This window comes from Schistocerca piceifrons, chromosome 4 (assembly GCF_021461385.2).
Source record: "Schistocerca piceifrons isolate TAMUIC-IGC-003096 chromosome 4, iqSchPice1.1, whole genome shotgun sequence".
NCBI classification, from domain to species: domain Eukaryota; kingdom Metazoa; phylum Arthropoda; class Insecta; order Orthoptera; family Acrididae; genus Schistocerca; species Schistocerca piceifrons.
In genome coordinates this window covers 246,245,140-246,258,770 of record NC_060141.1, presented here as the reverse complement: position 1 = coordinate 246,258,770, position 13,631 = coordinate 246,245,140, and the positions used below count along the sequence as shown (strand labels likewise).

General features: G+C 36.4%; 1 protein-coding gene across 1 annotated transcript in view; it reads right to left on the bottom strand.

Annotated features, from left to right (window-relative positions):
- Window positions 1-560: 560 nt before the first annotated feature.
- Window positions 561-13,631, bottom strand: part of LOC124795760 (mucin-2) — a 111,361-nt gene continuing 98,290 nt past the window's right edge. Inside the window, exons 9-10 of the mRNA XM_047259843.1 lie at window positions 12,610-12,783; window positions 561-3,396 (exon numbers count right to left, since the gene is read on the bottom strand). Of these exons, the coding sequence (XP_047115799.1) occupies window positions 3,235-3,396; window positions 12,610-12,783 (336 nt within the window). The 3' untranslated portion in view covers window positions 561-3,234. The remainder of the gene's footprint in view (window positions 3,397-12,609; window positions 12,784-13,631) is intronic.

Sequence of the window (13,631 nt, the reverse complement as noted above, 5' to 3'; positions counted from 1 at the left end):
CTCGCTAGTAGTACACTTACAGAACATTGTGGTAATTAAAGACGTATCTCACGGAAGTGTTATCTCCATCGGCATAGTGAATGAAGAACAGTGTCTGGATCACTACTTCATTTGTTAATGATGACTGTTTTTGATCTGGTGCCACGAGGTGTGGTTTGACAGTAGTAGCAAGACTGTTCCATCATATGAAGATGGTAGTCTAATCAGATTGAAACTGTTCATCATCAATAAAAAATATTTATACAGATGGTGTTTTTCATTCATTAAAATTCCGGAAATCTGAAGACATCAGAAAAGTCTCCTTCCCAACAACTCTTAATGACCAGTACTTCAGTGTGATACCAGCTAAAGCATAGTTGTGGAAAACCTTTTTGTTTCCCATTTGCAGTGTTATAATTAATTAATAAGAAGGCAGTCTACATACAGCTAAAAGCTAATTTCTTACAAAAGAAATGTACCACTGAAAATTGTTAATGTATCTTTTTATGGATGTAGGAGGAAATTGTGAGCATTATGTGAAATGAGAATAAATTGATACAATTTTAAACATTCACTCTGTTTATTGGTCAATGAAGTACAGTATATACAAAATATTTTAAACTTGACTTTGTACAGATTTATATATAATATACACACACACACACATGCACTCACACACACATGTATACATGTAAACAATAATATTGTTTCATGTGGCAAACATGTACAGATTGTTTGTAAAACAGATGTAAATAATAAATTTATTAGTAATTTTTTGTGAACAAATTCTAAGAAATTAATGATCAAAATATTTCTGGAAATGCAAAAAGTGTTTCAGGGAATGATATTAGTTTTTTAGCTTATTTCTCCCTCTCTTTTACACATTTATGCAGTTGCTGACGTTTAGTTCACCATATGAAGAGCCTATAGTACTCAAAATATAGTGAACATCCTTTGTGATTACAAATTCTTGGCCTATGTGCAAAGCTTCATTGAAATTCCATTAGGAATGGTCATGTCACCTGGCAAGAGTAGTGGCTGTTCCAGGCACCAGGCCTCCAGAAGCATAAATATTTAAACTGGATGGCAATGGGTGGAGTCACTGGTCATAAAACTGCCATGGTTATTATTATTAGAAAAAGTACACAAGTGGGAAGTGGGGGGAAAGGGGAGGTGGTTGAGAAAACACTATGAAAATGGCCAAGACCATCATCTCCATTTCAGCACATTTATTGACAAGCTTGAACAGTTTAATTTAAAAAGATATGTAAACAGTATACTCAAGGGTGCTAGCTCACATCATGTTACAACACAGCAAAGAGAAATCATTCATGATTCATATATGCAAACATAAAAGATCTGCATGGGGAATACTGGGCTAACTCAGATTTTGTGCTATTGTAGCAGTTGCTACTTCCCTTTTAAATTTGCCTAGAGTGAATGGATTAATTTGGAATTTGGAGATGGTCTAGCTCCATGGCAGTGCACTGATTTTTATTTGCAGCAGTTGATGAAGGCTAGGTGAGCACCTAGACATCAAATATCACAAAATTTCTTGCTCAAGGAGCATAACTCCACTAATATTTACAAGAAAATATTAATGAAGTAAGATGTTCATTGCTTAGTATGCTCCAAAGGAGAGAGATACATGTCAGTAGAAGTACCACAGTATATGTAATGTACCAATATCATAACTTATTGTTGAGTTTTCCCTCAGCCTGATTATGCAGTATGGACAGGAAGTTCAGGTGCTCAATGAACAGAAAGTCAATTATTTATGTCTATGACAAAATAAATCTAGTAATTCTGAAAATTTAGTTACAGCAGAAACCTAAGTTAAAGCGTGCACCTGTTTGCAATATCACAATAAATATTTATGCTAAAAGGTTTTTAATTAAACTGACACTTTTGGTTGGTGTTTTGTAAGATTTACCAAGTATGTTTGTTAAAATTCCATTCTTTTGTTAGTCTCTCACCTTACATTTTCCTGTAATGCTCTCACAAAAGGTCTTTTCAAGAATTTTAGGCAAGCTTGTGGAGGGCTTTGTACATTATTAGCACATTATGTCATATTTGTTGGTGTGATAATTTTGAGAGCACCTTGTACCTATGTAAAGAACTATTCTCTTAAATCATGTAACACTAGTCATGAACGATTACTACTACTGAAAACTATGCTGAATTCTTGAGTGTATCAATTGAGTCTGTTATACAAAAATATTTATTCCTCTCATAGCTTTTATTTAATTTTTAAGTTGCTTCTTCAGAATTAAAATATTCTACTCTGCACTGTAAATTTATGTATAAATAAAGCCAGCAGATGAAGAGTTTCTAGGCCCATTTAAACATACATCAGTTAAGAAAATATTTCACTGTGGGAAGTCATCATACTTTTACAGATTTTTGGTTGGATTTGTTCAAGAATGCTAGACCCTAAATAGTGATTAATTTCAGATCTTTTTGTGCATTCTATCAGTCCATAGTGTTATCAGCTGACTACTATCAGTAACAAAATATTTCTCAATTGGCATTCAGCTTACAGCTTCCTATCAAATGAGCAGAAACGTTCATGACTTATGTCATTTTGTTGATTTTCACAACATGTAGCACTGTTAAAAGTATATGGCATTTTGACTGCAGCCATTGAATCATTCCTGTTACTTAACATAAATATCTGTTCTGGACAAACAGTACAATTGAAGTTACAGGGAGTATTACTTGGAAGGATTTACTATATATTAAGTTTGATTACTAGATACAAAATCTTAAATTGAAAACAAGATTTTCAACAAAGATTAGGCAGCTTCTCTATTGGGACACATTTCACAGAGGACAATAATGGAGAAATTCGCCTGGATAAATATAATTTGTAATGAGGATAAAACCTCTTATTCATGAATAAAATTGTGTGTGCAACTATCAGATTTGCTTACAGTTATCACAACATTGAGCTAATTGTAGTTCTCCTCGACATTTATTTGTACAGCTGTAGTTGCTATCATGATTTAAGCATGGCCACATAAAATTTATCACAGTTTCCTGTTGCTTGTTAAATATCTATGGACTCCATTTTGTCACCTGACTAGAGAAATTAGAATGTGGACACACATTTCCAAATATCAGACTTACATATATTATTTACAGTTTATAGAAATAAGTAATTCCTGAAACACTGAACAACACAGATTTTTCTCTTTTCTAAGGACTATCAGACAGATGATCCTGGTATGCTTGTGTGGCCACAGATTGCTTACTTCAGAAATTTGTGTCATAGTCAGACCTCCTTCGTGCATACCCACTGGTACTAGATCCATTACCATTTCCATAATATGCATTGTAGTAGTATCCATTCCACTCAGAGCGCCAGCTATCATAAAGGTTTGCCATGCTGTTTTCTTGAAGTGAAGCTGATGAACGCTGTAATCCGAAAGGTTATTGAATGTAATCCTTAAATTTACAAACAGATGTTATACAGTGGAATATTATTACTAGTCAAACTTGAACTTCAATGATCAACCACTAAACTTATTCATGATGGAAGTGTCATGCAACTGAGCACAGCTGTTGGAATCATCACTACACTCTGGAGTTTTAAGGATAATTTAGAACACACAACTACGTTTGATGAATTTTACTATAGCTTCCTTATATCATGTGACAAACAGATTCATGTACAGAGTAAAGTTACATATCTTCCTATACTTTGATCTGCATTTTTTCATGTAATCCTATGCACATATGCTTATCACAGTTTATTAATAGTTTAAGGATAGTTATGAAAAATTAGTAAAAAAAGTGAGTGAACAAGTTTTGAATAGCACACTCTGAAGACATTTTGTATGAAGGACTCTAATGGGGAAATAGAGCTGACTGGATGTGTAAATTCAAGAGCATAGTCATACATTATGGGATGAACGGGAAACTGTTTGATTATAGTCTTAATATGACGGTCAACCCTTCACAACTGTCATAGCTTCTGCCCCTCTTAGAAGACTTACGTTAGGACACAGATGCAGTGGAAAACATAACAGCTGCCTGAATACTGTGAGAATGGATGCCAGAGTACTATAGCAAGCACTGTCATGCTACTGTCAGTGATTTTCAGTCTCCCAAGCCTAGATAGGTAAGTTGTAAGAAAGGCTGATAACTGTTGCATTTAATTGACTTTTTAATCTGCTTAGAGTCCCAATTTCTTGGCTTTGCCTGCAGGTACCATGTTCAAGACTGTTTTATTAGACTATACTATGTGATCAAAAGTATCTGACACACCTTTGTAATGCAGAATTGACCACTAGATGTCACAAGAGGCAAACTCACCCATGTAAAAGGAGGCAGGAAGTATTGTGTTTTAAGCAGAGAAGTTGTAACAACAGAAGAGCTCAGTGATTTTGATCATGTGCATGGATCTGAGAATCAGATCCATCAGGGGCATTTCTACCCATCTAAAGTTGCCCAAGCTGACTGCTGGTGATGTGACTGTGAAATGAGAACATGAAGCCTCATGTACTGGGACAAAGACTGTCAAGCATTTCATTGGATGGTTGTAAAAAAAATCAAATGAGCTCCAAAGTGCTATAAGTAGCCCACCTAGCACAATGACTATGCATAGGGAGTTATAAAAAAAATGTGTACAATGGTCGAGCAACTTCTCATAAGTAACAAGTTTCTGTAGTCAATGATAAGCGTCACTTGAGGTGGTGTGAAGAGTGACGTCACTGGTGAGTGGAAGACTGGAAACAAGTGGTTTGGAGTAATGAATCATACTACATCCTGTAGCAATCAGATAAAAGGATTTGGCTTTTGCAAATTCCTGTCATCATTTATTGTTACATTTGCTGTAATGAATTACAGCAAATGCGGTGTTAGTGTTTGGGGCTGCTTTTTGTGGTTAGGGAACGATCCCCTTATTGTGCTTAAGAAAATGTTAAATGTGGAAGGATGTGAACACATTTTACAGCATTGTGCACTGCATACAGTAGAGGGGCAGTGCATAGTCAATAACTATTTGTACGGCATTACAATGCATCCTGTCATGGCCTGCCCAGTGGCCTGACCTGAAACCAATAGGACACCTTTGGGATGAGTCAGAATATTGACTTCACTCCAGATCCTGGTGTCTAACATCACTACCTTCTCTGATTTTGGCTCTTGAGGAATAATGGCTGCCATTTGTCCACAGACATCTCACTGAAAGTATCTCCAGCAGAGTTCAAGCCATCATAAAGGTAGATGGTGGACAAACCTCATATTAATGCCTACTAGCAGGTGTTCAGACATTTTTTATCAGATAGTACAAGTAATATTCTTCTAAATCTTATGTGTGGAACAAAAGACGTCATGGGCTTTGTTTTTGATCATGTTTTAATTTTATATGTTGCTGTTAATTAAAAAGTAGTTTTCATGATTATTCAAAAGTGCTGATAAAAAATCTTGGAATACTACAGGGTTATTACAAATGATTGAAGCGATTTCACAGCTCTACAATAACTTTATTATTTGAGATATTTTCACAATGCTTTGCACACACATACAAAAACTCAAAAAGTTTTTTTAGGCGTTCACAAATGTTCGATATGTGCCCCTTTAGTGATTCGGCAGACATCAAGCCGATAATCAAGTTCCTCCCACACTCGGCGCTGCATGTCCCCATCAATGAGTCCGAAAGCATCGTTGATGCAAGCTCGCATTTCTGGCACGTTTCTTGGTAGAGGAGGTTTAAACACTGAATCTTTCACATAACCCCACAGAGAGAAATCACATGGGGTTAAGTCGGGAGAGCGTGGAGGCCATGAAATGAATTACTGATCATGATCTCCACCATGACCGATCCATCTGTTTTCCAATCTCCTGTTTAAGAAATGCCGAACATCATGATGGAAGTGCGGTGGAGCACCATCCTGTTGAAAGATGAAGTTGGCGCTGTCGGTCTCCAGTTGTGGCATGAGCCAATTTTCCAGCATGTCCAGATACACGTGTCCTGTAACGTTTTTTTCGCAGAAGAAAAAGGGGCCGTAAACTTTAAACCATGAGATTGCACAAAACACGTTAACTTTTGGTGAATTGCGAATTTGCTGCACGAATGCGTGAGGATTTTCTACCGCCCAGATTCGCACATTGTGTCTGTTCACTTCACCATTAAGAAAAAATATTGCTTCATCACTGAAAACAAGTTTCGCACTGAACGCATCCTCTTCCATGAGCTGTTGCAACCGCGCCGAAAATTCAAAGCGTTTGACTTTGTCTTCGGGTGTCAGGACTTATAGCAATTGTAAACGGTAAGGCTTCTGCTTTAGCCTTTTCCATAAGATTTTCCAAACCGTCGGCTGTCGTACGTTTAGCTCCCTGCTTGCTTTATTCATCGACTTCCGCGGGCTACGTGTGAAACTTGCCCGCACGCGTTCAACCGTTTCTTCGCTCACTGCAGGCCGACCCGTTGATTTCCCCTTACAGAGGCATCCAGAAGCTTTAAACTGCACATACCATCGCCGAATGGAGTTAGCAGTTGGTGGATCTTTGTTGAATTTCGTCCTGAAGTGTCGTTGCACTGTTATGACTGACTGATGTGAGTGCATTTCAAGCACGACATACGCTTTCTCGGCTCCTGTCGCCATTTTGTCTCACTGCGCTCTCGAGTGCTCTGGCGGCAGAAACCTGAAGTGCGGCTTCAGCTGAACAAAACTTTATGAGTTTTTCTATGCATCTGTAGTGTGTCGTGACCATATGTCATTGAATGGAGCTACAGTGAATTTATGAAATCACTTCAATCATTTGTAATAGCCCTGTATGAGGAATCTTCAAAATGTTTCATTATGTATTTTACACTGTAGTCTTATTGCATTCTTTGGCATGATAAATACTTTCATTACTAGTTGCATTGTTCCAGGAAATACTTCTATAAAATAACTGGCATCAAAAGCATACAAAGTAAATATACTATGGAGCAGTGGAAGTGGTGACTGGAGGGACAAGTATGGAAGTCATTCCCCCCCTTTTCCCTTTTCCAACCGTTCTGTAAACTTTGCACACTCATGTTCTCACTGGTAGACCTCAGCTGTCAGAAGATCCATGTTGAAATAAACTCAATAAACTTTGTCATCCAACAATAATATCAACGGTGCTATCTGGCATGGCTATGAGATGGCCGATGGCCGATTGCCATGCCCAACACATTATAAAGTGCTTGCTTGGAAGTTAAGTGTTTGACCAAACAGCAATCTGAAATAAAGATTTTACAGTCAAAAGCAGATAATGAGTTGTTTCAAACAATTATGGCTGCAGAATGATGTATCGACAAATCTGTTTAAGGCACTGCTGTAAAATGGAGGCCTGTTCAGATGTATTTTTGCATGAATTATGAATCATATTGTAGCAAAATACACTGTTATTATTCTTTTGTCAATGTACAAATCAGTTTCATTTTTCATTATATTGACATTTAAGTGTTCATGAGATATGCATGTTACATTTAACCCCTGCTCCCTGGAAATAAAATGAACAAATATGTCAGCACAGGCATTTTGAAAAATTGTTGGTATAATGAGAGGAAAAGAGGAAGCGGACATGAAAGGCAGTGGTGAGAGGAAACTGTGTTCACAAGTTTGAGTCAAGAGAAGAAAAAAAAAACATAGCAGTTAATCTAAGTTAATGTTTCTTAATTATCATCTTCTGGAGAACTAAGAAAGTCATCTACTTGCACATTTTCTTATTTTCTATTGGGTTGTATTGGCATTGTTAAGGGAGAAGCCTTAAAACCTTTTTGCCATTATGGATGATATTTAGTCAAGTTCAAATTGACTGTAAAGGTGCTTATGTCACCTGACTTCCTCCAATGCCTATGAGTGAGTACAGTAGCTCTAACATGAAATATTTTTCTCTTCTAGCTACTGCACAATTTCTCCCTTCATTGTGTTTGAATTATGACTTTTTTACTCATTCTTTGAAACATCACTGTCATTATACATGATGATGACACAACTCTCCTCTAAATCATGTAATAAAAAATTAAAAAGAAGCAATGTTCACCACATCTCTACTCATTTCCTAATGACAATCACTAGATTTGCTGAACATAAATATCAGTTTGTATATTTAATGAATCCATTTTCTGCTGATGCTATATGACATAAAAAATGTCTGTTGCCTTTCCCAGTCAGCACTTTCAAGCCACGTTTGTCTTTACATGTGCTTCCTGGCACTATTTTGATTGTCAGATCTCAGCAAGATGAATAATAGGGCAAGGAATATTTTCTTTCTTGATGTAGTGTAGTGTATTTTTCTTGTAGAAGTGGGTCTATTGCTACAGTATGGTATCTACATCAGAATGCATCTTCCTTCGCTGCATTTTCTGTATCAAAATCCCAAACATTTTAAAATATTGCCAGTTGAGTGGTAGCCCCCTGCGAAACCAGTCTTGTTGCATAAGACATCTGTCACTTTTTGTTATATGAAATATGAAGCATGACTGTGAAATTTAATTACATTACGACAAACGATCTCCGATTAGAAATTGTACAAATCACTGACAACTCTTCCTCTGCTAATATCCTTTCTTGGAGAATGAACCATGTATCTCGAATTCAGATTTCCTTCCCCTGTGCTTCTGCACATGTTATTCTCTGCACTGTTCAGGGTGAAACACCACAGGTCCTCAGTGTTCTTGCCTGTAGTGCCAACAAAATTTTATTTCTTCTGAGATTGTCTTCAATGTCACGAAAAAATTCGTATGTATTGCAGATGATACTGTTCATTTAATCCCATGTGTCTTATAACAGCCACTTTTAGTCATAAACAAGACTAGAAATATGCAATGAAAATCAAAGCTCTCTCAGCAAACAAACAACACTTCCATATAGTGAACACGTATGCAAATGATCAAAAGCAATTCGGTGACAAAGCCAGGCTGGTGGCAAACTAAATTATGGACAGTTGCCATGTAAATTATGTCAACAATAGGACCCAGTAGTTGTTGCTTATTATGATGCTATATGTGTAGCAGCCATGGCTTGCTGACACTGACTCAACAGTGTGCACTTAGTTGTGGACTCAATGAAAGACTTCTCATTGGCAGGTAAAGAAGTGGGGGAGGCACTGACTGAGAGAACTGACAATACTATCCCAGGTATCTCTTTCACTGCTACCTAGTTCAGATAATTTGGAAAGAAAACTACACTGTACTTAGTTCTTTGATTGACTTCATCTGCATATACATCTACATGACTGCTCTGTAATCCACAATTAAGTGCCTGGTAGAGTGTTCACCGAACCACCTTCAAGCTATTTCTCTACTGTTCCTCTCTTGAACAGCATGAGGGAAAAATGAATACTTAAATTTTTCTGTGAAAGCTCTAATTTCTTTTATTTTATTACAATTATCATTTCTCCCTATGTAGGTGGGCACCAACAAGATATTTTCACATTCAGAGGAGAGAGTTGGTGACTGAAACTTCATGAAAAGATCCTGCTGCAACATAAAACACCTTTGTTTAGTGATTGCCACACAAACTCACATATCATATCTGTGGCACTCTCTCCCCTATTTCATGATAATTCAAAACTAGCTGCCCTTCTTTGAACTTTTTCAATGCCCTCCATCAATCCTATCTGATATGGATCTCACTGTGTGAAACAGTACTCCAGAAGAGGGCAGACAAGAGTAGTGTAGGCAGTCTATTTAGTAAACCTGTTACATCCTCTAAGTATTCTGCCAATAAATTGCAATCTTTAGATAGCTTTTCCTGTTACATTTCTATGTGATCAACTTAACCCTCAGCTACTACGGATGTTGACAGGAACACAATTACTATGGGGAGGTCTCTCAGACTGCCTTTTTATTGTATTTTTTGTATAAAACCCCTGTTTTGATGAATATATATTTTCATGACTTCCTGTTGTTCGTTACACATCTTGAAAACAGACTTTATGGAAATTTGCATTTTTTAAACATCTACAGCTACATCTACATGGATACTGTGCAAATCATATTTAAGTGCCTGGCAGAAGGTTCATCGAACCACCTTCACAATTCTCTATTATTCCAATCTAGTATAGCGTGCAGAAAAAATGAACACCTATATCTTTCTGTACAAGCTCTGATTTCCCTTATTTTATCATGGTGATCATTTCTCCCTATGTAGGTCAGTGTCAAAAAAATATTTTCACATTTGGAGGAGAAAGTTGATGATTCGAGTTTTGTGAGAAGATTCCATCGCAACAAAAAACGCCTTTCTTTTAATGATGTCCAGTCCAAATCCTGTATCATTTCAGTGACACTTTCTCCCATATTTTGTGATAATACAAAATGTGCTGCCCTTCTTTGAACTTTTTCGATATACTCTGTTAGTCCTATCTGGTAAGGATCCTACACTGCGCAGCAATGCAGAATTTAAAACAGTTTGAAAACTAAAACACAGCAGAATTTGCAATTTTATTTTTACTTTATGTATTACTAAAATAAGAGCAGATAGTTACCTCTCTAACCACTCACAGATTATCGTCAGGAAGACAGTATTACAGATTCACTACATAACTGTAGGAAAACACATTTCAGTTATGACAAACTGTATTTGGAATCAGCTCTGAGTTTACTACTCATCATTTTAGCATTAGAGCAATTATTCTACCCCATTATTCTATCTAGGGAGAAATTTTGCCAAATTTTTATTTTAAAAATCAAGAAGATAGTAATTACCTTATGTATTCTTCCAAGGCCATGAATCAAATTCTAATTGCTTTCAGCCTTCATGCATTGCACACAGACCCTCCTACAATTCTCAAACCCAATCAAAGTGCCACACTATTGACAAGGATACCTTGTTTTCCACTTCAAATAAGGAAAACAAAAGGCTAGGATCATATCTCCAAAATAGAAAGTTTTCTACAAGACTTTTAAGAATCTGTTGCAGTTCAGGTAGCTGTAAGACAATGTTTAGTTGCCTTGTTCTTACATTAGCGGCTTCTGTTTTCTCCATTTTTTTCTTTCTGTTCTTAGCAAAGAAGTATGCTTCTCCATTGACATCATCCATCACATCTTCATGACTTTCAGTTTCTTTCTCTGAATCAAAGTCAGGGTCATCATTACTGTCAACAGAGCCTTCATCTGAGAATTCACTGAGATATTCTTGAATGCCCACATCCGTCTTGCAAAGACAACATTGCATTGAAGGTCTAGCTTTCCTCACCAAGGAGAAATGGTAAAATTCAACAAAAACACAACTCGCGAACACTATGGTACACCTGTGAGACCTCTCAAGGTCCAAAATAAACAAATTGCAAACAACAATGCCATATTTCTGGCATTTGTAGCCTGTCATCCAATAGGATGGTATGCAGAAGAGTGTACTTCATCTTGCTGGGGAGCGTGAAATATCAAAAGACAAAAAAATGTAGTAGCCTGAGAGATCATCCATAGTAGTTAAAGGTTAAGTTATTCATAATTATAATGACTCAAATATTCAGTTTGATTCATGATCTTTAGATTTGTGTAATTTATTGCGTAACCAAACTTTAACAAATTTCTTACAATCCTTGTCAGTACGTTTTCTTCCACTTTAGTTTATAATTTACTTGAACACCAATAAATTTTTCACGTCTAATTTTGTTTAATGTGTGACCATTAATGATTGTTTCTAGTTCCTCTGTATCATTATTATGTGTTTAAAACTGCATGATATGAATATTTCGCAAATCAAGTAAAATCTCTTTGCTTGGAACTACTTGTACAGAAGTTGAGCTGTTGTCTTGCAGTGACTGGCATGACTGAGTTGGTGTCCTCAGTTAATATACCTGTTCTATAAGCAAACGTCAGTTTTCAAGTAGTTCACTGACAAATTAAGCAGGCAGCTCATGATGTGGGCAAATGCAGAATATAATAGACTTAGAATCAATAGTTACAAAGGTTTTATCTGTGGTTTAGAGCAGATAGGGGTAGGGGTGGATCCCACTGTTATGAATGTCCAGGGAGTTTTAAATTCACCAGAGTAAATCTAGACACATACACCACATTCAGTTTTGAGCTTAAATTTTAAATAAGCCCCATGATTTCAAGGCTATACACACAGAGGATAACTAGGACATTGTAAATATTTTCCCTCGCTGTACAGTTGTCCTAATCAACAAATTTTTGTTCTGTTAGCCTTACATATTCAAAACAGCAGGGTAAGGCATTGGTTTTCTGCTTGGTGCTTGACTGGTTAGAAGTCTATGAGCGTTCTTCTATGACAACTTCAACAAAGCTACACCCTTGTATCTGTACAGAAGAGAGAAAATTCTCCTGTCCTATGTTTGTATTGAATATATTTCACTTACGTGTGCCTTCTCCATCAGAGGGTGGACCCATCTCCTTGCACTACTTGTGCCATACTGTGTCTTATATGGTTACAGTTTAAGTGAAAACTTGTTCATTATTGCAGATGATAACAGGACAAGTATGTTCTGAATTTTAATGTTTTGAGTGTTCAAGACTATTTCGTAAGACAAGACAGAGTCCCCCCCCACACACCTCTTAAAAATTTATGTTTGAAAATGGGGTGTGGGATTATGAGTAATTAAGTGGTTCAGATAATGTGATTTTGCAAATAGAAACACAAAAGTTTACCTAATAACAAGCTTTAATTTTTTAGTAAATATTGTTACCTTCTTTGGTGGTTTATCATATGGTTTGTCATTCCATACATCTTCCATATTATAGAGATCTTCTGCTCCAAAATTATCAAGGCCACCCATATGGTTTTTGTTTAATTCATTCAACATATCTTCTGTTAAAGGTGTAGGTTGTCTCTTTTTGTTGTTCTTATGGCGGTTCACAAGCTGAAAATATATCAATAAAGTTCAGAAGAAGTGAAAATCATGTACTGGTAGATATATGGATTCAACTGACACAAAATTTCTTCAGTCACTAATTTCTAAGATATATCCTGGTAAACAAAAGTAAAAACACAAACAAAAAAAAAGCTCTAATCATAAATTAACAATGACTGACAATATTTGAATTTCCTTTTTGAGTCATCAGTCTTCTGACTGCTTTTATGTGGCCCACCATCAATTCCTCTCTTGTGCTAACATCCTATGTCCCCAATTATTTGTTGACTATATTCAAGTCTCATAAGATGAACATTAACAAAAGCAAAATGAGGATAGTCAAATTAAATCAGGCAATGCTGAGGGGATTATATTAAGAAATTAGTCACTTAAAGTAGTAGATGAGTTTTGCTATTTGTGGAGCAAAATAACTGATGATGGTCAAAAGAGAGAGGATTTAAAATATAGACTGACTGTGACAAGAAAAGTGTTTCTGAAGAAGAGAAATTTGTTAACATTGAATAGAGATTTTCAGTGTCAGGAAGCGCTTTCTGAAATAATTTGCATGGAATGTGCCCATGTATGGAAGTGAAACATGGACAATAAATAGTTTAGACAAGAAAAGAATAGAAGATTTTGAAATGTGGTACTACAGAGTAATGCTGAAGATTAGATGGATAGATCACATAACTAATGAGGAGGAACTGAATAGAATTGGGGAGAAGAGGAACTTGTGGTGCAACTTGACTAGAAGAAGGGATCAGTTGGTAAGACACATTCTTAGGCATCAAGGGATCACCAGTTTAGTATTGGAGGGATGTGTGGAGGGTAAAAAAAGTAGAGGGAGACCAAAAGAT